Source organism: Micromys minutus (genome assembly GCF_963924665.1).
Source record: "Micromys minutus genome assembly, chromosome: 4".
Lineage (NCBI taxonomy): Eukaryota > Metazoa > Chordata > Mammalia > Rodentia > Muridae > Micromys > Micromys minutus.
The window spans coordinates 2,397,267-2,420,435 of record NC_137973.1 but is presented as its reverse complement, the minus strand read 5'-3'; the positions used below and the strand labels follow the sequence as shown (position 1 = coordinate 2,420,435).

The following is a 23,169-nucleotide window of genomic DNA, read 5'->3' as shown; positions in this document are numbered from 1 at the left end:
ACTGCCCTCACCACTGCCCTCACCACTGCCCCCACCACTGCCCTCACCACTGCCTCCACCAGTACCCCCACCACTGCCCTTACCACTGCCCTCACCACTGCCCTCACCACTGCCCTCACCACTGCCTCCACTAGTGCCCCCACCACTGCCCTCACCACTGCCCCCACCACCACTGCCCCCACTACTGCTTTCACCACTGCCCCCACCACTGCCCCCACCACTGCCCTCACCACTGCCCCCCCCACCACTGCCCCCACCACTGCCCCCACCACTGCCCCCACCACTGCCCTCACTACTGCTTTCATAGTCACCTGGTTTCTGTGAACTAGCTAGTCTGAACAAAAACCACGTAGTTGCTGGGTCCTTTGTTAAGCTCACTTCTCAGCCAGCTTTTCTTTGTTCATTTTTCTTCTCCATTGCGGATTCAGGAATGCTCATGTGGCTGAACCTACTTAGAAGACATCCTATTTCGACAGACCGTAGTTTTCTTTCCACATGTATTTGTGATGATCACAGTTTAGTTTTTAACTAAAAAGCACTCACTTTGCAGATAGCTACTATATCTCGAGTGGGATTTGGACAATGGTTTTGCATTAATTTTCTTCTATCTTTTCATGAAGAGCGTTTGTCTAAGAGTTGAAGGGGTGTGTTCACAAACTAAAGCTGTCAGATGCCTAGGCAGGGTAAGGTCATAATCATCCTCCAAAGATAAACGGGAAAAGGAGCCTGAAGACTCCAGACAGTGCTTCCTGCAGCCCTGAACTATGAAACGGGGATACTGGTCAGTGCATCTTGCTGCAGAGAGAGGGACTTGGCTTATGACGTTGCATTGCTTTTTTTCAATCCTGTTTTCTTTAGATGAGTAATGTGACACTGGACTATTGTCTGGATATCATAAAGAAATTTGAAGTTTCTGAAGAAAACAAAGTGAAAAATGTCCTCGGCATAGAAGGTAACCAGTGGTCCTAATCTCTCTGTCTCCCCTATCTGCCTAATTAAACTTTAGTACTGCTCTTAGGAAGAAAGATTGGGAAATATTCTTAGAATTTTAGGTAATGAAGTAAAGTCTAGAAAGCATATATTTTCCTGCAAAGCAGATCTCTGGTTTTGTTTTTCTCTTATTTTTCATTACCCCTTAAGCTACCATTGTGTGTAATAAATGCCAAGAAATATTTGGACATTGCTCAAATGGATAAATTTTTTTGGAAGTAGTAATGTACCAATGATTTCAGGAGGAAAGTTTGGCCCCCAAACAAATAATCTACTAAAGTAGTGACTTGAAAATAACAAAATGTTAGGAATTGGTTTGTTTTTCCCAATTGGTAGAGTTTTCGAAACTGTTAGAAACAGAACTGTTGTCAATATTACCACCTTGTTTAATAGCTAAGAAAAGTAAGACCAAGAGAAATTAAATAATTTACTTATCATTATTCCCTAAAAAGCTGACCCCTCGGATTTATACATTAAAAGCATGGTATAGATATACAATGGTGTGCCTAACCATCTGCCTTTAAATATTCAGAAGTAAACTATGGGCTATGGGATTTCCCAAGCAGAACAGATCATTTTAACTGAAGACTTCAGGGAAACTCAACTTTCCCCAAGAACTTGCAAAGCTACAATTGACTGTTAACTTCTGGAATTCCCTGCTCCTGTCAGGCATGTGTGCCTGTGTGTGTGTGTGTGTGTGTGTGTGTGTGTGTGTGTGTGAATCAGGCTCATATCTCCATACTTGGCTTGATAAAGAATATTTAATGCCAAGTACTTATTTCCTGGGGTGGAAGAAAATTAGAATGAAGAGGAATAATTAAAAGTTTCCCATTATTAAAACTTTTTGAAAAACAGAAGACAAACTAACTTAGGCCTCTTAAGACTTGCTTAGTTATAAATGTTTTTTGAGGTTTCCTCAAAGATGCAATTAAATGAGGTCTCTAGTCGTAAACATAAAGGTCACTAGGAAGAAACTCTGATGACTCAGGACAAACGAGTCTCAAAGACTTGAAACAACCTGTCATAATAATGACCACCTCTGGTCAGTTGAACTCTTCTTCATAGATTTCATGATAATGGCTGCCTCTTCTACTCAGTATTTAAGCCACACTTATAGAAAAACTGTCAGTTCCCTATACAAACAAAGCATTATTTTAAAGTTATTTATGTGAAAGACATTGGAAGTATTTTTTTCCAAAACAAGTTTCATAGTTACTCACTGAATTTAGGCCGTACTTAAAGTTTGGCCTTAGACTTTATTTTGTGCTGGTGTTCAGAACACTGTAACAGCTTAGCAGCTGCTGGTGATTGAGGTTTAATGTAGCTTTAATATGACACTAATCATTTCTGAGAGCATATTACATAAGCATAACTTACTTAAGTATAATGGTTAATAAATGCCTTTGTCATGACGACTCATTTTGAAGATGTCAGTTAATTTTTCTGAAGAATATATTTAAATAGCTGCTCCCCAAAGTGATACTTTTTGATTTGTCCTTGGCCAATTCTCTCAGTCCCCAGGCTGTTGTCACAGCATTGTCCTGATGGCTGTTTCTGGACATTGTTTGAGCGGTCTGTCTCTGTTTCGTCAGTTACATAGCTGCTCTGTGAAAGCTGTGTCATTTCACTTTCTCCTTTGAAGGCTTCACCAACTTCATGCGGAGTCCTGCTTGTGATGTGTTTAACCCTTTGCACCATGAAGTATACCAAGACATGGATCAGCCCCTCTGCAACTACTACATTGCTTCATCTCACAACACATACCTGACTGGGGACCAGCTCCTTTCTCAATCCAAAGTAGATATGTATGCACGGGTACTCCAAGAGGGCTGCCGATGCGTGGAGGGTAAGTGGAGTTTGTCTGACCTCAGGTGCGACTGGGTAATATGCATTTCAGTAACAGAGGCTCAAAAGCTCCTTCTGTACTGACTAGTGACATTTCTCTATTACAAAGTCATTATCCTCTTTGTTTCCTTATTTTTCAATAATGAGGGACAGAGAAATGTGCCAATATTTGAGAATCATACCTTGAATTGTTAAAAAAAAAACCCTCTGAGAAGTAATAACCTTCCTGAAAAGATATTTGAAAATTAAATACAAACAAACAAACAAACAAACAAACAAACAGAAAAGTAGTTTAGGAAAGGTATTTATTTTGAAGATACGGTCAATATTTATTAGATTGCCGATCAGTCTCAGTAATGAGGATAGAGATATAAGTAAGACATAATATTAGTCTTTGGTGAGCTTACAAATTATTAACAAGCATGTACATAAAAATATTAGTGTGATATGAGAATTTTATTGCTTGAGGTACAGGCATGGTATAGGAGTGTTTACATAGGCCAGTAAAATGTAGGGTAAAATATAAGTTATTAAACACAGTTGGGTCAGGCATAATGGTTTTATGTTTAAATTTTGATTTGGGATACCCGTGAAAAAATTTTTTGCTCCAAAAAGAGAAACATTCTGGCTTACTCTTTGAAGAGAGCAGATCACAGCTGTAGGGAAGGCAAGGCAGTGAGAGCGAGAGGTGGCTACTCATGCTGTATCCACAGCCAGGAAGTGGAGAGAGATGAACACCAGCTAAGCATCAGGCTGCTCATTCCCCCCTTTGTTATTCAGTCTGGGCTCCATCCCCAGCTAAAAACCTCTCTACATTTTAACCTTGTAATAGAAAATGCATTTAGTCTCCTAAGGATCTCCAAGGGCTTAATAATCAATCCTATTTAAGGTTCAGCTTCTTCTGAGACTCAGTTTTCTTAGAACTGGGAGCCTCCTATAAATTCCCCAAATAATATAGTGACACAGAGAACATGACCATTTCAAAGTGGAGAAATTATATATATATATATGTATATATAATGTTTTACATGGTATTATGATTTTGAGACCTATCTTCTTCCAAGCTTGTACTTTGATGATGTTTTTCTGTCTCCATTACTTGAGCTATGTTATGTTCCCCTTCAGGGTATGTTTGGTGTCTTGGGGAGACTGGCAAGTCATTGTGGTGAAGTGGGTTTGCTGGAACATCAAACAGGCTGTGTTCTCTTTCTCTACGACCATTCATTCACTTACTTTCCAGGCTAACTTGCTTAATGATTTGGGAAACTTGTTATCATGGACTGACTATAATGCTGTTAAAGTGACTTACGACTTTCTCCATTTTCCCTGAAAGCCATCATGATGGAAATCTGTAGATTCCCTTATTATAAAAGTTCTTGGACTAGACACTTGGCCTCTCTAGCAAAGAGAAGGATTTGCTCTTTGTCAGAGTGTTTAGGGACCTATATTGTGTGATCTGGTTAAAAAACAGTGCCTGTGGCACCTGGCTGGTTTGTGTCTTATGAGATGAGTTAGCGCATTTCTCTTTTGCCAATATCACCAGCACACAGTTAGACCTGCCTCGAATCTGCCCATCTGAACCTCAGTGCTATCTGGTGTGTTGTTATCCTCAATTAATAAACACCTGAAGAGTTCAGGCACAAAATGTTAGAAACTACCAAAATCACCTGTGGAGTTTGCATGTTGCATGGCTGATGAAGTTAACTATTGATATGAAGAACAATCATGCATTAATATGCCTTTTTAATTTTGAATTGTTTCTTTGAAAGGCATTAACATATGATTTATCATATCACCTTTGCTTTAAAAGTAGGACTGTAGGTCAGGGCAGGAGCTGTTGACATTGCTGCCTGCTGGTGGTGATACATTGTAGCAAATGTGTCAGAGGCAACTTTGCCAAATATCAGAGTGTGCTTGCACAACACTAAGAAGTGTGAATTAGTTGTGATCAAGAGACACAGCAACATGAGCTGTATGAAATTGTTGCCTATGGAAAAGAGACTATTGTTTTCTAATAAATGTTTTTATCCATTGAAGAACACACTCTGAAATAATAATAAAAAGGCGTGGCACAGTAGAATGTGGACCAGTAACATCATTTTTCATCATCACTACCAACTACTAGACACTGAACAGAATTATAGATGCTATTGTTCTGTACAACTGAAAGTGTTCCTTTGTTAGCACCAGCCTTACTGCTGGCACGTGAGGACGATCTTATGCTAAGAAGTCACTACAGCTACTGTGCCACAAGATATTAGAAATGTCCACTTCAGGCCAGGGATGATGGTGCATCCCTTTAATCCTCACGGCAAAGGCAGGCAGATCTCTGTGTGTTTGATGCTAGTTCACACAGTGTGGGGTGAGCAACTCTGAAATCTGTAGACTAACTAACTGTTAACCAGGGACCTTGGTTAAAGGTGATATTACAATTGTATGACCTAGAAGCAGGCTCAGGCAGAACAGCTGTCCGTCGCTGGGGCCTGCAGATAAAAGGATTTATATGAAGAAGTTCAATTCATTTTAGTCAATAAAGAAAAATTTTAAAGATCATTTTTTAGGTATATTTGATTTAATATTTATAAATTCACAAGAGAAACTTTGCCACATGCTGATCTACTTGTGAGCATATCTTTGTAAACTATAAGCACTCAGAAAAAAAAAAAAAAAAAAAAAACAAACAAACAAACCCTCTATCAAAGTAAACCAGAATGTTCAATTCTCTGTCTTTACATCTTTGTTACAATTATAGTATGTATAAGTTCTAGTAATAATTATAAATCTTTCTGATACTTCTAGAAATATTAAGGAACATCTTATATTGCTGATGTAAACTTCTGGTTTTTGACAGTGGACTGTTGGGATGGCCCAGATGGAGAACCAGTGGTCCACCATGGTTACACTCTCACTTCAAAAATTCTCTTCAGAGATGTTGTGGAAACCATCAACAAGCATGCATTCGTGAAGAATGAGTAAGTACAGAAACACCTGGGGGACAAGCTCCGCCCCTTGCCTGGAAGCTCCACCCCTTGTCTTGGAGATCCACCCATATTCCAGAAGCTCCTCCTCTTCCTAATACCCTCCAGCTTTATTCCTACGGCTTTTGTTCTCTTCCAGCTCCCATTAACAACTGGGAACAGGTACTGTAACTTCCAAGTTTATGGATTCTTGTGACCCTCTTCTTTCTTTCTTTCTTTGAGATAATTTTTCTTTATTTTTTATTTTTTAAAAATTTTTTTCTTACAACTTTATTTTAAAAAAAGAGGTACATGCACAGATTTTTAAAAGCATTTTGGCATAAAACTATATGAATATACTTTTGTCAGTACTTGATTTTAAGGGTTTGATAGTATGCATTGAAATTTTAGTAGTTACCATAAGCATAAAGTACATGTAAAACAAAACATAACATGAAAATATTCAAATTTTTCTTGGTGAGTATAGATTAAACATAATGATTTTTAAATACCAAAATTGCCACAAGGCTATCTTCTTAGCTCTTGAATTGATGATTTAAGGTCTAGGTGTACCCCACTCTGAGAGGGGGCTTTACACTTGTTTTTTTCTTTTTTCTTTTCTAAGAAGGACTGAGGCTTTCACTTTTTGGTCTTTTTTTTTTTTTTTTTTTTTTTTGAGCTTCATATGATCTGTGAGTTGGTTTTTGGGTATTCAGAGCTTTCTGAGGCTAGTATTCAATTATCAGTGACAGCATATTATATGTGTTCTTTTGTGACTGGGTTATCTCACTCAGGATGATATTCTCTAGATACATCCATTTCCCTAGGAATTTCATCAGGTTATTGTTTCTAGTAGCTGAGTAGTACTCCATTGTGTAAATATACCACAATTTTTGTATCCATTCATCTACTGAAGGACACCTGGGTTTTTTCCAGCTTCTGGCTATTATAAATAAGGCTGCTATGATCATTGTGGTACATGTGTCTTTATTGTATGTTGGAGCATCTTTGGGGTATATCCCCAGAAATGGAATAACTGGGTCTTCAGGTAGGACTATGTCCAATTTCCTGTGGAACCCCCAGACTGATTTCCAGAGTGGTTGTACCAGCTTACAACCCCACCAACAGTGGAGGATTCTTCCTCTTTCTCTGCATCCTTGCCAGAATCTACTGTCATCTGAGTTTTTGATCTTAGCCATTCTGCCTGGTGTGAGGTGAAATCTCAGGGTTGTTTTGATTTGCATTTGCCTGATGACTAGGGATGTTGAGCATTTCCTTAGGTTTTCCCCACTTTCTCTTCTAATAGTTTCAGTGTACCTGTTTTTAAGTGGAGATCTTTGATCCACTTGCACTTGAACTTTGTACAAGGAGATAAGAAAGGATGTATTTTCATTCTTCTGCATGCTGACTGCTAGTTGAGCCAACACCATTTGTTGAAGAGACTGTCCTTTTTCCATTGAATGTTTTCAGCTCCTTTGTCAAAAATCAAGTGATGATATGTGTGAGAGTTCATTTCTGGATCTTCTATTCTGTTCCATTGATCTACCTGCCCATCTCTGTACCAATACCATACAGTTTTTAACACAATTACTTTGTAATATAGCTTGAAGTCAGAGATGGTGATTCCCGCAAAAGTTTTCTTGTTGTTGAGAATAGATTTCGATATTCTAGGGTTTTTGTTATTCCAGATGAATTTGAAAATTGTTCTTTCCAACTCTATGAAGAATTAAGTTGGAATTTTGATGGGGATTGCATTGAATCTGTAGATTGCTTTTAGTAAGATGGCTATTTTTACAATGTTCATCCTTCCAATCAATGAGCATGGAAGATGTTTCCATTTTTTGAGATCTTCCTCGATTTTCTTCTTCAGAAATTTGAAGTTCTTGTCATACAGGTCCTTCACTTGCTTACTTAGAGTCACACCAAGGTATTTCATATTGTTTGTGACTATTATGAAGGGTATCTTTTCCCTAATTTCTTTCTCCACATGTTTGTGCTTTGAGTATAGGAAGGTTACTGATTTGTTTGAGTTAATTTTATATCCAGCCACTTTGCTGAACTTGTTTATCAGCTGTAGAAGTTCTCTGCTAGAATTTTTGGGGTCACTTACGTACACTATCATGTCATCTGCAAACAGTGATGTTTTTACATCTTCCTTTCCAATTTGTATACCTTTGATTTCCTTTTGCTGTCTAATAGCTCCAGCCAGGACTTCCAGTACTATGTTGAATAGGTAGGGGGAGAGTGGGCAGCCTTGTCGAGTCCCTGATTTTAGTGGGATTGCTTCAAGTTTCCCACCATTAACTTTGATATTGGCTGTTGGTTTGCTGTATATTGCTTTTATTATGTTTAAGTATGGGCCTTGGATTCCTGTTCTTTCCAAGACTTTTAATATGAAGGGGTGTTGAATTTTGTCAAATGCTTTCTCAGCATCTAGTGAGATGATTATGTGTTTTTTTTTCTTTGAGTTTGTTTATATGGTGAATTATGTTGATGGATTTCCATATATTAAACCATCCTTGCATTTCAGGGATGAAGCCTACTTGATCATGGTGAATGATTGTTTTGATGTGTTCTTGGATTCGGTTTGCAAGGATTTTGTTGAGTATTTTTGCATCAATGTTCATAAGTGAGAATGGTCTGAAGTTCTCTTTCCTTGTAGGGTCTTTGTGTAGTTTAGGAACGAGGGTTATTGTGGCCTCCAAAAATGAGTTAGGTAGTGTTCCATCTGACTCTTCTAGAATGGATACTTGTTATTCCTGGACACTTATGTGTGCAGGTAGGTGGGGGTCTATTCACACACCTTGTTGCACATATAGGTATTAGAGGACAATTAGCAGGAATCCATTTTCTGCTTCCACATGTGGGTTCTCGGAATCAGGTCTGGATAATCAGGCATGGCAGCGGCTGCCTGGCTGAGGCTGACCCATCTCACTGGCCCAGCTTTTTCTTTTTCTTTATTTTTAATCTCAAAGCTGCTGTTCAGTTTTATAAAGATAATTTGGGGGAAGCCTCAAATTTGGTGACACTAAAACAAAGCTGTGTCACCTTATTTTTTCCTGTAGTTCTCCAGCTGAGACTTCAGAGTAAGCAGCTGCCTCTAGTTAAAGACAGCAGTCATATTGATGTGTTTATACTTGTAAATAAATATGATAAAATCTACATCATGAATTTTCTTTTCTTAGGCCACACATTATACACACACACACACACACACACACACACACACACACACACACACACACTGGTATTTTGTTTAGCCATTGTGACTGGCAAAGTCTATCTGTTTGAGGAGCGTTTTCTTCAGTGCATGCTTTGCCCTTTTAGCATCATTTTAATCATTATTATGGAGAATGGGAGAATGCAGTGAGCACAGATGTTATTTCCAAGTTTCCAAGATCCCTGTGAGCTGAGCGCGCCTGGCTTTGTTGTTTTTTTCCTTAGGTTCCCGGTTATATTGTCCATTGAGAACCACTGCAGTATTCAGCAGCAGAGGAAGATTGCTCAGTACCTAAAAGGAATATTCCAGGACAAACTGGATCTGTCATCTGTAGACACAGGAGAAAGCAGGCAGCTTCCAAGCCCTCAGAGTCTGAAAGGCAAAATTCTGGTGAAGGTAATTACTTATTACTTATGGGGTTACAGTCCAAGCATTAAAACAGTTATGATCGGCTACATCTTCCTCTGTGTTGCCAAAATAAAATAAAATAAAACAAAATAAAATAAGGAACATTTAAAGGGGAAATAATTAGAATGTATACGTGTGAAGAAGATCTGTCCACGCATCTTATGTTAATGTATAGACACACCTTCAGAGGCTGGGTCCTGCTGACTGCATGCTAAGGATCTGTGTTTTTGGATGTCCATGCTGTGCAAACTATTCTAAGTCTGGGAGAGTTTACACGGAGAGCTGTGCATGGGAATACGACTGCAAGAGAGGAGAAAGCTCTCTGGCTCCGTGCATGAGGCCCTCCGTTCATATTCTTTTCTTCTATTTCAAGCTCCAATAACTGCCTGTCAAAAGGGGAAAAGTCTTCATGGTTGACTGGTCTTGGTTATGTGTGTGAGACGCACTCTCCTCAAACAGAAACACGGCACAGACATGGTGCCCCTTAGGACTTGTGTATCCGAGGGGAGAGGGGATGTGCTGAGTGGCATTTCACCATAGATGTTCTGAGGGAGAAAACTTACCACAGGGAACGAATATCATCAATGCAAGAGGTGGTCAGGAAGACAGCTTCTTGACATCTTTGGCTTTGTGATTTCGCTCATCTCCGGTGAGCGTTTTCTTTGGACTAAAATCTTGGTTAAATAAATAACAGAGCATAGCCAAGGCTTCTTTAAAAGGACATTTATGACAGAGGACAAGTAAAGTCAAGGGAAGAGCCCACCACAGTGTAAAACTTCAGGTAAGATAATGAAATCTTCAGAATCAGTGCAAACCTGCGATTTCTAACAATAAAATTAAAAGTATAGATCCAGCATCTGTCAGAAAGGTGCCAAAAGGCTCTTGAGTAAATGCTTGGTGAATGAAAGGTCTCAGTAACATGGCAGGTAGTATTAAAGTCAACTTGCCCAAGTCTGGCCAGAGGAAACTGCTGTGCTAAAAGGTGATTTCTGCATCCAGAATTAAAGTGTTACCTTTGTGATATTGCGAATACTCCATATTCTTTACCCAAGAGTCAGGAAATTAAATGTAGACTCAGACAGTTTGATTATAATCTTTCCTTTTGACTGGGCACAGAGGCACACACTTGAGAGGCAAAGGTAGGCCTTTGTGTGTCTGAGGTCAGTGTGGTCTGCACAGTGTGTTCCAGGCCACGTTTCATTTTTTTTTTTCTTTTTGGATAGTGGAGATTATGACGGATGTCCATTGTGCTGTTACTGAATGCTTTCTCTAACACTAGACCATGGTCGTATGGCACAGAATGTCCCACGCACCAGCTTGAGTGACACACATGAAAGGACTGAGGCACCTAGGAAGGATTGGCAGCAGTGTGGGCTGTGGGTACCCCAGGTGCATTAGAGATCTGGTCACTATCAGTGAGGGTTTGTAGAAGTTAACGAAAAAGCTGGGCATGGTGAAACATGTCTGTAATCCTAGCAGTCAGGAGGCAGAGGCAGTAAGACTATGACTTTGAAGGTAGCCTGTGCTATTTTCTGTCTGGAAAAAAAGTAATGAATAAATAAATAGATCAAACGTAAAAATAAGATCGCCTGATATAGTCCAGTACTTTCCGATTTAAAGCAAACTCAACACTGCTCTGGCATAAAAATAGTCTCCATCCCAAAGGCAGCGTGGAAAACTTACCACTCTGGAGGCCAACATATTGACCTACCAGATGTATAGAAAAAGTTATATCTACAAGGCTGTGTATGTGTGTGTGTGTTTTCCTGTAAAATAAGCACAAAGTTGCTTTTGAGCAAATATATTTAGATGCTTACCCCCAATTGCTGTTGCTAAAAGTAGCAATTATTCTGTGCCCTCAGGTTCCTGTTCCTTTTTATTTCATGCATACTGATGTTTTGCCTACATGTATGTCTGTGTGAGAATGCTGGGTCCCTTGGAGATGGAGCGATAGACAGCTGTGAGCTGCCATATGGGTGCTGGGAATTGAACCCAGGTCCCCTGGAAGAGCAGCCAGTGTTCTTAACCACTGAGCCATCCCTCCAGGTCCCTGAGGTTCCTTATTTCGCAGGTAGTATCACAGGAATGTTACTATTACTCTGGGCCACAGAGTTTGAAATTCAGAAGTATTCAATGATGTTTCCATATTCCACAACAAATTAACCCAAGATCAGAACGTAACTGAAGTAGTTTACAGGCCAGAAAAGAACTCCCAGGTGGCAAGTGGGTCATCCTTCATTTATATCTACTAAGTCTAAAGTTGTTTACATCACACAAGACTTCACCTTATTTTATTTGTTTATATGTTTTCATTTGTTTTTATATTTATAACTGTACCTTTTCATAATAATATACTCTATTATTACTGTTATTATTATTTTATGTCTTGACCTCTGTTTCCCCTGTTCCTCTCCTAATTCCTCCCCCTACCACCACTACCATCTCTCTGCCCTCCAAGTATCGGATGATCTTCCTCTTCTCTTTAGGAAAGAGCAGGCCTCCCATGGACATCAACCAAACATGGCATATCAAGTTTCAGTAAGACTAGGCACCTCTCCTCATATGAAGGCTGGACAAGACAGCTCAGTAGGAGGAAAGGGGTCCCAAAAGAGTGAGAGAAGCTCCTTACTGTCCACTGTCAAATTCCCACATGAAGACAGAGTCACACAGCTGTAATAAATATGCAGAGACCCTAGCCAGTCCCATGCAAGCTCCCTGGTGGAGGGTTCAGTCTCTGTGACCCCTAATACCTGCTTCCCAGCTCCTCCTAGGTTTTTCCCATCTCTGATCCATGCAGCTGTATACCCATTCTCCCTTCCTCTTAAAATAAAAGGCAAAAAACCACACTCTGGAGGCAGAGGTAGGCAAATCTCTCTAAGTTCAAGGCCAGCCTGGTCTACATAGTAAGTTCCATGCCAGGTCTATAAGTACCTTGTCTTAACACACACACACACACACACACACACACACCATAAAAATGAAAACAAAATAGACAAGCAAAAGACAAAAAAGACAAAACCAAATAAACAACAAACAAACAGCAATATTAAACAAAGTTCATACATACAAAATTCACTGAGTTCACTTTGTGTTGACCAACTTTTCCTGAATATGAGAAGTTTATAATCCTGAAGTGTGCTTAGTGTGCACCTAGTGAGATTCCATGGGGGCGGTGAGGTGGACAATTTTTTTTTTTAAATTTGAAGAGAGCTTCTTAGAGGTGGGAGCCAGTGTCCAGTTCTCCCTCTCAGCATTTGGACCTGGTTTAGCTATCATCAGAGAAACTTCCTGCAGGTGGAAACTAATGCGGAAAGCCATATTTGACAGAGTACTCAGAGATTTGGAGCATTGAGCCTAGATCGAATGTGTTCATCACACCTCTCCCCACGGGGCTCAGGATCTATGCTGAAGAGGAGGTGATGGATGACCCAAGGGGATAGTCTCCCACTCACAACAGGCTGATGCACATGTGACCTCAGAGTCTGGCAGCATGCACAGGCCTGTGCAGGTTCAGTTCACTTCTATTCCTTTAACCCTTTAAAAGGGTAACTCTATTAATAAACTGTGTTAAAGCAAGCAATGCTTTTAGCAAGACACGGCGTTGCATGCTTGTAATCCCAGCATGTGGGAGGCTGAGGCAGGAAGGTCGAATGTTCCAAACCTGCCTGGATTACAGAGAGCAGGGTTGTGTCTCAAAAAGACAGCGAAAGCAGCAATGTTGCTCTGCAGTGTTCCTCTTCCTGCCTGAATAAAGTATCTCTGTGAGCTGGGAATATGGAAAAGCCGGCCAAGAATGCAGGAGAAAGCATGATCCTCTTTTAAATACAGCTGAGAGAGAATGATGCGCTCCGCTAGAAGGTGTTTACCTTTTGTTTCATGCTTTCATCCCATACTGCCCTGAAACACACAGGGAATGAAGCCTGCACCACTCCTCTCTTCATTCCTGGCTGCCACAGCACCCTTCCATTCCACGGAGCTGGAACCATGCGCATCGTTTGAGAAGAGCTATTCTTAACTCGGGATGCTTTTGTATTCATTAGTTTTGTTCTATTGAACATTATTTTAATGGATTGGTTTTTGAGGCTATTTTCACAAGAGAAAACTGCTTTCAGGCTATTTAAATGTTTGTGCACAGGTCAACTTTGGTCTCTGTCATTGTGCCCAACAAAATGTTCACTCTGAGTAACTTGGTTGGTGGCGAATGAATGAGGGATGCAGGTGTCATGGTGTCTGTGCTTGTGAGTGAATCTAGCTTGTGAGTCACCCATTATGTGACTGGTCACCATATCACCATAGCAGCTCTACAGATACTCTCTAAGGAAGATGAACTCGTTTTCTGGGAGCTTTCTGCCTAGTACCTGAAGTCATACTTAAATGTATTTGAACATTCTAACTCTGAGCAGGCCTGCTATTAACAGCACCCAAACTGGAGCTGGGACTGTTGTCCTCAGTGGGATGTTTGCCTATCATGTGTGAAGCTCTGGATTCAATTTCTGTCACCATCCACACTGGGCTTGGTGAGGCACACATGCAACTCCTGCACTAAGGAGCAGAGGCGGCAGGTCAGGAACTGAATGTCGTCTTCCACTACAAAGTGAGTTCAAGGCCAGCCTGGGGTATATAAGACCCCCGTCTAAAATGTCAATGCACAAATACGATTGAGCCACTTGAGTCTTAGACATGCCATTCTTTAAGTGGAGGAGCATATTTAAGTTTCTCAATCCTAAATGCTTTATCCGAATGCAGATGCTACTTTTATTGCATAGCTTACCTAATCATTTTGAAACTACCACAGTGCTAAAACCCAGGGTCCAGGGCTTTGGGTATACAGGAGGATTCAGGGCATCACTAAGAGAGACCTCTACAAGCCAACAAAGCATTCCTGTGAAGAATCAATTACCAAATTTATTCCATAGTTAAATTTTTTTCTATCTCTTGTTTTAAATTTAAAATACCAGATATTCGATTTTTCAACCTTTCTTGGAAGTAGGGGGTGCTGTTTGCCTACAAATTACCCATCAGGTGACCCGTCTTGTGGCACTGATGAAGAATCAAAAGGTTCAAACTAAGCCCTTCTGCTGAGGGATGGTGGAAGCTGATGGTGGCTTCTGCCAGCAGTTGCCGAGGCCACCGTATGGATGATGAAGTTACAACGATCTCTGTCCCTTATTTTTGCGAAAGGCATTTTCACTGGATTAGGTCTGGTGCTCTGGTTCCATTTGTATGTTGGGCATCTGTGGCTACATAGCAAATTGAACCTAAATTTAGCAACCTGAAGTAGCAGAAATTATCCCATAGTTCCTGCTGTGTCTCCTGCTCAAAGTGTTCTAAAAGGCTGCAGTGAAGGTGTCTGGTAGAAAACAGTTACCTCAGGGTGGACTGGGAGGAGAAGGCTGTAGCTCTAGGGTCAGTTGGTGGCAGTAACTGGTATTTTCTAGCAGATTGTTTAACAAGAGACTTCTAGCTCTTTGCTATGAGGTTCTTTCCACTGAACAGCCCCCCCCCCCCCGTGTGTGTGTGTGTGTGTGTGTGTGTAAGTGGAGAGACAGACAGAAAGAGACAAAGGAGAGATGTGAGGGTTGGAAGGGTGGATGGATGTGGAATGGTAAGAAGGAAGGCAGGTTCAGAAAGAACAGACACCCTATCGTTTTGCTCTGTTATGTTTAGAAGTGGTCACTAGTACCAGCCCACACTCAAGAAGAGAGTATTACAGAAAGACAGAGATAAGAGACAGAAGATAGGAGATACTGGTGACATCTGAAGGCAGCCCAATGCAACTTCCTCAGGACCTAGTTCTGCCCATCCCTGCCCTACAGCATATTCTGGGAGCAACTAATTATCCTATTACTGTTCCTTTCTGCCCTGAAGTCAGGAGCCTACCTTAGAACTCTCTCCTCTCAGCCTAGGGCCTTGCCTTCTCTTGGCTTTTTTTTTTTTTTTAACCTTTTCTGAATGAGTTGGGAAATACAGAAGGTGTGGGGGGGAACCATAGAGGTACTTAAAATAGCAAAACAACAACAAAACACATTCCCGTGTGTTTGCATGTGCATGCATTCACGTGTTTGTATGTGAGGCTGTGGGAGACGGGCACAGGTTGTCTGAGGGCAGATACCAGTGTGTGCTTTCCGTCCACCTTGCTTGAGGCAGGCTGGTGAGCTTCCTGCGATTCCCCTGTCTTGTCTCCCTTCTTGCCATGGAAGCTGTGAGATTACAGACACAGGCTACCATAGCCCTGCCTTAATGGCTTCTGGGGCTCCAAAGTCATATCTTTATGTTTGTGAAGCAAGTGTTTTATTTACCCTTTGAGCATCTCCTGAGACCTAGATACTTGTTCTTAACAATTGACTGTATTTACTGCCAAATTACTCCCCAGTGATTTTACAGATCTTTGAGATCGTACTGTGTACACATAGTCTACCTCTTGTGTCTGTACTGAGCCTGTACAGGTTTCTTTCTCTTGAGTTACATTTTTCTTATTATGCTTGATAAATAGCCGAGAGGTGATTTGAAGTGAACAGGAGGTCGCACACTGTGGTGTGCAGATACCAATTTGTGTTGTAGGAACATCTTCGGAATTTAGTGTGTGAGAAGAGTTCCAGAGCCCGTCTCTCAGGGATCCTGGGGATGAATGTAGTTATGACTCAGATCCCTACCCATTTCGTAGTGAGTTTTCCATGTCTGAGGTGTGTGGTTTCTGACATGTATCGGTAACTGGAGAATGCCTGCCTGGTCCTGGGTTGTTTAAGCTGCATCGCTGTTCTGTGAAAGAAGAGCTGGATGCCGAGGGGCCCCAGCCAGCAACTGTGTAGAACACCTTTCCCTACCCTCTGAAGAAAGCAAGCTGCTTCCAGGGGCCATGGTGTCTTTTGGCCACCAAAATAAAATGCCTTAGTCTGGGTAACTTAAAAACAACAGAACAGCCTGTTCTACAAGCCGAAAAGCCCAACCTCCATGTTCTGGAATTCTCCTTTTCTCTTTTCTTTTTTCCTTTCCCTCTTTTTCTTTTATTTCCCTCCCTCACTTTCTCCTTCCTCCCTAACTACTTTCCTTGCTCCTCCACCCTGCCCCATGTCTTTCTCTGTGGTCATGGCTCTCCTGGAACTCCCTACATAGGCAGTCTTGTCTGCAGCTCACTTCAGTCGTCCTCTGTCAACCTGTCACACATGAGGATTATAGTTGTGGGCCAGGCTGCCATGTTCAGTGTCTGTGCCTCATAGGGGGGTTTCCATGGTGGAAGTGGCAAGCAGCTTAGGGGACCCCTTCTCACTTTATCCCTTCCCAGAGGACTGGCTTCTTTATGCTGTCAGCCATGACGCCCACAGTGTTAGGCTCCAGCATATGAAGGGAACCAGCACTGACTGTGAAAGTTGCTCAGTCCCACGGATAACTCTTACTGTCAGTAGTCGAACCTTTTTTTAGGACATTGGTCTGATTTTTGAAAATACACTATTATTAATCAATTACATTTGGTTTAAGGTAATGACAGTCTTAGGATAAAAGTTCTTCGTATTTGTATTTTGTTCCTCTTTCTGTCTGCCTTCTAGTGGGTCTAAAGGAATGCTGGACCATCGATACCTCATTTTGTATTCTTTTCTCTATTAAAATAATTACGGCCCGCACTACAGAAGCTATACTGCACCCTTAACCACTAAAGTGCACAATTAAGTTGTTTAAAAATTAGACATAATCATAAAATGTTGTATAATCAGAAGTGTCTTCATCTTGAAAAGCCAAAATTTCATATCCACTCAGCAGCAACTTTTTGCTGTGTGCTGCCCGTCCCTCTCACCGTGCCCGACCCTGTCACCATGCTGCGTGCTGTGTTTTCCTGTCTCGGTACCTTATGTAAGTAGAATCATTCGAGGCTTTCCTGAGGCTCATTTCAACTGGCATAATGCCTTCAAGTGTCGTCCATCTTATAATGTGAATCAGGATTTTTTTTTTAACGGCTAAGTAATATTCCATAGGAGAAGAACACATTTTGTTGGTCAGTTCATCTGCCAGTGGACACTTGGATTGCCTCTATTTTGGGGCTGTTGTGAATTTACTTTCATTTTCAAATGGGACATTTTGATGTATTTCAGGGGAAGAAGTTGCCGTATCACCTCGGCGAGGACGCAGAGGAAGGGGAAGTGTCGGATGAGGACAGTGCAGACGAGATTGAAGATGAGTGCAAGTTCAAGCTGCATTATGTGAGTCACTGGCTCCCACCGCTTCTGTGCCTTACATGCTGCACAATAAGTGGGGGCCACACCGGTGCTATGGGAACCTCTCCACACACACGGCGTCTGTAGTACCAGCAGCTGGTGTGGTAGATGAGTAGTGGAGTTCTATGCCTTAGAACTGGTAGGCATCTTAGCAGTGGGCCCTTCCATCTGAGTTAGAGTTCCTGTTGTATAGCCATAGCAATGTTTTTTTATGTTAATCTTTTTTAAAAATTGGATATTGTAATTATTTACATTTTAAATGTTATCGCCATTCCTACTACCCCACCCCTCTGACCCCCTATTCCAGCTCCCTTCCCTTGTCTTTTGAGCATGTTCCCCCAGCCACCCACCCACCCACTCCTCCCACCCTGCCCTGGCATTTTCCTACACTGGGGCATTGAGCCTTCATAGGACCAATGACCTCTCGACCCATTGATGCCATAGCAACTCTTTAAAAGGGAAAGATTTGATTGTGACTGGCTCATGGTTTAGCGGTTAGTCTATTATCATCATGGCAAAGGCAAGGTGACATGTGTGCAGACATAGTGCTGGAGAGCTGGCTGAGAGTTCAACACAGGGGTTTTCAGGGAGGAGGAAGAGAGGGACACTATTGCTGAAACCTTAAAGCCCATCCCACAGTAACATTTTCCCTCCAACATGGCACACCTTCTAATCAGGCTAGAAGTCAAACTGTGGTTGGATTATCAGTCTTCATGAGAAACAGGAGTAGGTGAGGCTTCGCTATCCTCCCAAATAAATACAGGCTTTCCACTGTGGTCCATTAGGCTGGCTCCAGGCCCCAGCTGCTCCTGGGTCTGCTTTTTAAAATGTCAAACTCCTCACCAGGAAAATGATCCTTGGCCCATATGCTTCCCACAGCCTTCCAAGAATGGAACATTTGGCTGAATGTTCCATCAGCCACATCCTAAGTAGAATGGCATTTGAAGTTAGCCATCTTCCTGGGCATCTGGATCTTTTCTTACATAAAGGGTCTGCATGTGCATTTTGTCACATGGTCTAGGGAAGTTCAGTTTGAACCTGCACAATTCTAAGGTTTGAAGAAATTCTGTTTCTTTCACCATCAATAGCCATACGATTTCCAGTACTACAGGACAAGTCCTAAAGAGTGCAAATTACAGAATAGTTTCATTCCTGCATACACCATTTCTAATGGTACCATTTCTAATGTACACCATTACCCCGAATTCAACAGTTACGTTGTTACAATAAGGCACTGTCATCTAAATCACATTAACACTGATACTTCACCTCAGAGGTGACAACAAAAACTGACATTAATTTCAAAGGAGACAGAAGCTTAGTGACAGCTGATGTCTCCATGGACATTTCTTTCCTGGCTGTAAAATACTTTGAAGCAGAGAAATAGAAGAGATTCAGTTTGAAGAGAAAGCAAAAAATGTGAATTGATTTCACACCTTCGCTTTTAGTAGTTTCTATTAACTCATTAAATACTGTAACTAATAAGTCACAAAATCCTAGATAGTTTTATAAATGAAGATGTAGTTCTAGCCCAGAGACAAAGCCGGGTCACTGCCATCAGCACTCAGGGTCTGCCCGCAGACTATCACTGTAATCCACTATATAAAGAAAATCAAAGGAAAAAAAATGGCATGATCATCTCATTAGATGCTGAGAAAGCATTTGACAAAATTCAACACTTGTTCATATGAAAAGTCTTTGAAAAGTCAGGAATCCAAGGCCCTTACATAAAGATAGTAAGAAGTAATATACAGCAAATCAATAGCCAACATCAAACTAAATGGTGGAAAACTCTATGCTATCTCATTAAAATCGGGGTCTAGAAAGGGCTGCCCACTCTCTCCCTACCTATTCAATATAGTACTGGAGGTCCTGGCCAGAGCAATTAGACAACAAAAGGAAGTCAAAGGAACATAAATCGAAAAGAAAGAAGTCAAAATATCACTATTTGCAGATATTTAAGTGACCCCAAAAATTCTACCATAGAACTCCTACAGCTGATAAACAACTTCACCAAAGCAACAGAATATAAAATTAACTGAAGCAAATCAAAGGTCTTTCTCTACTCAAAGGATAAACAAGCTGAGAAAAAAATTAGGGGAAAAAAAAAAACCCTTCACAGTAGTCATAAACAATATGAAATACCTTGGTGTGACCCTAACTAAGCAAGTGAAAGACAAAACTTCAAGTCTCTGAAAAAGGAAATTAAAGATCTCTGAAGACTGAAACATCTCCCATTCTAATGGATTGAAAGGATCAACATTGTAAAAATGGCCATCTTGTCTAAGGCAATCTACAGATTCAATACAATACCCATCAAAATTCCAACTCAATTCTTCTTAGAGTTAGAAAGAGAAATTTTAAAATTCATTTGGAATAACCTCAAACCTAAGATAGCTAAAATTATTCACAACAATAAAAGAACTTCCAGGGGAATCCCGATTTATAACCTCACACCATATTACAGATCAATCGTCACAAAACCCGAAAAGTACTGGTACAGAGATAGGCAGATAAATCAGTGAAACAGAATGAAGATCCAGAAATGAACCCAAACAACCTATCGTCACTTAATCTTTGACCAAGAAGCTAAAAACATTCAATGGTAAGACAGCCTCTTCAACAAATGGTGCTGGTTCAACTGGCAGTCAGCATGCAGAAGAATGCAAATTGATCCATTCTTATCTCCTTGTACATAGCTCAAGTGCAAGTGGATCAAAGACTTCCATATAAAACGAGGTGCACTAAAACTATTAGTCGAGAAAGTGGGAAAGAGCCTAGAATAGTTAGGAACAGGGAGAAATTTCTTGAACAGAACACCAATGGCTTATGCTCTAAGATCAAGAATTGACAAATGGGACCTCATGAGATTGCAAAGTTTCTGTAAGGCTAAGGACACTGTCTAGAAGACAAAACAGCAGCCAACAGATTGGGGAAAGATCTTTACCAATCCTGCATCTGATAGATGGCTAATATCCAATATATACAAAGAATACAAAAAGTTAGACTACAGAGAATTGAATAATTCTATTTAAAAATGGGATATAGATCTGAACAAAGAATTCTCAACTGAGAAATACCTAGTGGCTGAGAAGCACCTAAGGAAATACTCAACATCCCTAGTCATCAGGCAAATGCAAATCAAAAGAACCCTGAGATTCCACCTTATGCCAGTGAGAATGGCCAAGATCAAAAACTCAGATGACAGAAGATGCTGGAGAAGATGTGGAGAAGGAGGAACACTCTTCCAATGTTGGTAGTAATTCAAGCTGGTACAACCACTCTGTAAATCAGTCTGACAGTTCCTCAAGAAATTGGACAGAGTACTACCTGAGGATCCAGGTATTCCACTCCTGGGCATATACCCAAAGTCACTCCAACATATAACAAGAACACATCTTCCACCATGTTCATAGCATCCTTATTTATAATAGCCAGAAGCTGGAAAGAACCCAGACGTCCTTCAACAGAAGAATGAATTCAGAAGTTGTAGTACATTTACACAATGGATTACTACTCCGCTATTAGGGAAAAAAGTCTTTATGTAATTCCTAGGCAAATGGTTGGAACTAGAAACTATCATCCTCAATGAGGTAACCCAGTCACAAAAGAACTCACATGGTGTGCACTCACTGATAAGCAGATACTAGCCCTAAAAAGCTCTGAATACTCCAGAAACAATGCACAGGCCTTATGAAGCTCAAAAAGAAGAAAGTCCAGAATGTGGATGTCTCAGTCCTTCTTAGAAGGGACAACAAAATACTCACAGGAGGAAATACAAGGTCAAATAGAGGAGGAGGGATTGCAGAAAAGATCATTCAGAGACTGCCTTACCTGGGGATCTACCCCATATCAGCCACAAAACTCGAGTACTATTGCTGATGCTAAGAATTACTTACTGGCAGGAACCTGATATGGATGCCTCCTCAGAGGGTCTGCCAGAGTCAAACAGATACAGTTGAGAATGCTTGCAGCTAACCATTGGACTGAACACAGGGATCCCAATGAAAAAAACTAGAGAAAGGACTGAAGGAGCTGAAAGGGTTTGCAACCTCATGGGAAGAACAACATCATCAACCAACCAAACCCTCCAGAACTCCCAGGGACTAAAACACCAACCAATGAGCACACATGCAGAGACCCATGGCCCCAGTTGCATATGTAGCAGAGGACAGCATTGTCTGGCATCAATAGGAGAAAAGACCTTTGGTCCAGTGAAGGCACGTTTTCCCATTATTGGGGAATGCCAAGATGCCGAGTTTGAGAGGTTGATTGTGAGAGGGAGCACCTTCACGCAGGCAAGTGGAGGAAGACGGGGATGGCAGCAGAGGAAGTAGATGGGGTACAACATTTGAAATGTGAACACAGAGAATATACAAGAAAATAATATTTAAAAAAGAAAATATAGTCACTACATTAAGCTTTTTTCCCCCATGCCACTCTAGGTATGTGCTATCCTTGTAACTGATTTTTCCTGACTGTGGATGGTTTAACTTTTTAATGTCTTACATAGTAAAACAGTGTTTTCCAATTCTCTTTCTTTTTCATGTAGTTCTCTAAATCCCTGGTTGCCCAGTCTACCATCTAACAGAGAAAGCAGAAGCCCCTGTATGCCATGAGTTTGGGGATTGTTGCTCTGTCTCTGTGTCAAAGCAGTTACTACTGAGCATCCAAGTGAATTTGGTCTGGGTTTTAGATCCTCTTGACTGTATCAGTTTTTCTGTGAATTTGTTGAGACTCTGTGTGTGTGTGTGTGTGTGTGTGTGTGTGTGTGTGTGCATGCGTGTCACTCAGAGTTGAATTCAGATCCTGGTATTTGCTATGTAAGTTCTGTATGAGTGAGCCGTGTCCCAGCCTTCTTTCAGCTTTGTATTTTGAGACAAGGCCTCACTTTGTTTTCTAGGCTGGCCTTGAACTTGCTGATCCTCTTGCAATATGTGGGATATTGGCTCATGCAATCATATTTGATAAGACTTTTAATTTTCTATAATAAATGTCTGTAGTTATTAGATTTGATTGTTCTTTGGAAACAGACTAGTGTTTACACTTGTAAACTCCAGAGATCTCTGCTTATGCTCAAAGTCTTCTGGCTGCTTTCCAAGCTGTGGTGTGAATAGATACTTTAGAAAATGGTCCCTCAAAATTAGCGATGACCTTTTATTTGACCTGAGTGGAGCTGGGGAGCACCTCAATTAACAAGTCTCTACAGAGGACTCTTTGCTATATATTGAGGAAGAAAATATGTTAGCACACACACTCACCCGTAAACACAAAATAACCAACACTTTTAGTACAAATAAAGTTCTTATGCAACCTTTGGGCTCTGTTTTCGAGCTCTTTTAATAAACACAATGAATATCCTAAGTCAGAATTTGAGAGTATTGTAATCAGTCAGTTTATACTCCACCACGTAACAGGAAGTTGAGCTGTTTTATCTATATGGCAGATTAAAGATGTGTATTTTTTAAAAAAATCTTTATAAAGATTATATTTCTACAAAACAGGTTGTTCTTCAAAATAGTGTTGTTCCTGTGAAACAACA

General features: G+C 40.8%; 1 protein-coding gene across 5 annotated transcripts in view; it reads left to right on the top strand.

The window, feature by feature from the left end:
* PLCH1 (phospholipase C eta 1) overlaps positions 1-23,169 on the top strand; it is a gene marked incomplete at both ends in the record, with an annotated part of 168,206 nt that overhangs the window by 114,466 nt on the left and 30,571 nt on the right. For all 5 annotated transcript variants that reach the window (XM_080916371.1, XM_080916370.1, XM_080916368.1 and 2 more), the window contains 5 exons: positions 859-952; positions 2,633-2,836; positions 5,687-5,807; positions 9,237-9,408; positions 17,505-17,612. In XM_080916371.1, coding sequence (XP_080772497.1) covers positions 859-952; positions 2,633-2,836; positions 5,687-5,807; positions 9,237-9,408; positions 17,505-17,612 — 699 coding nt within the window. The remainder of the gene's footprint in view (positions 1-858; positions 953-2,632; positions 2,837-5,686; positions 5,808-9,236; positions 9,409-17,504; positions 17,613-23,169) is intronic.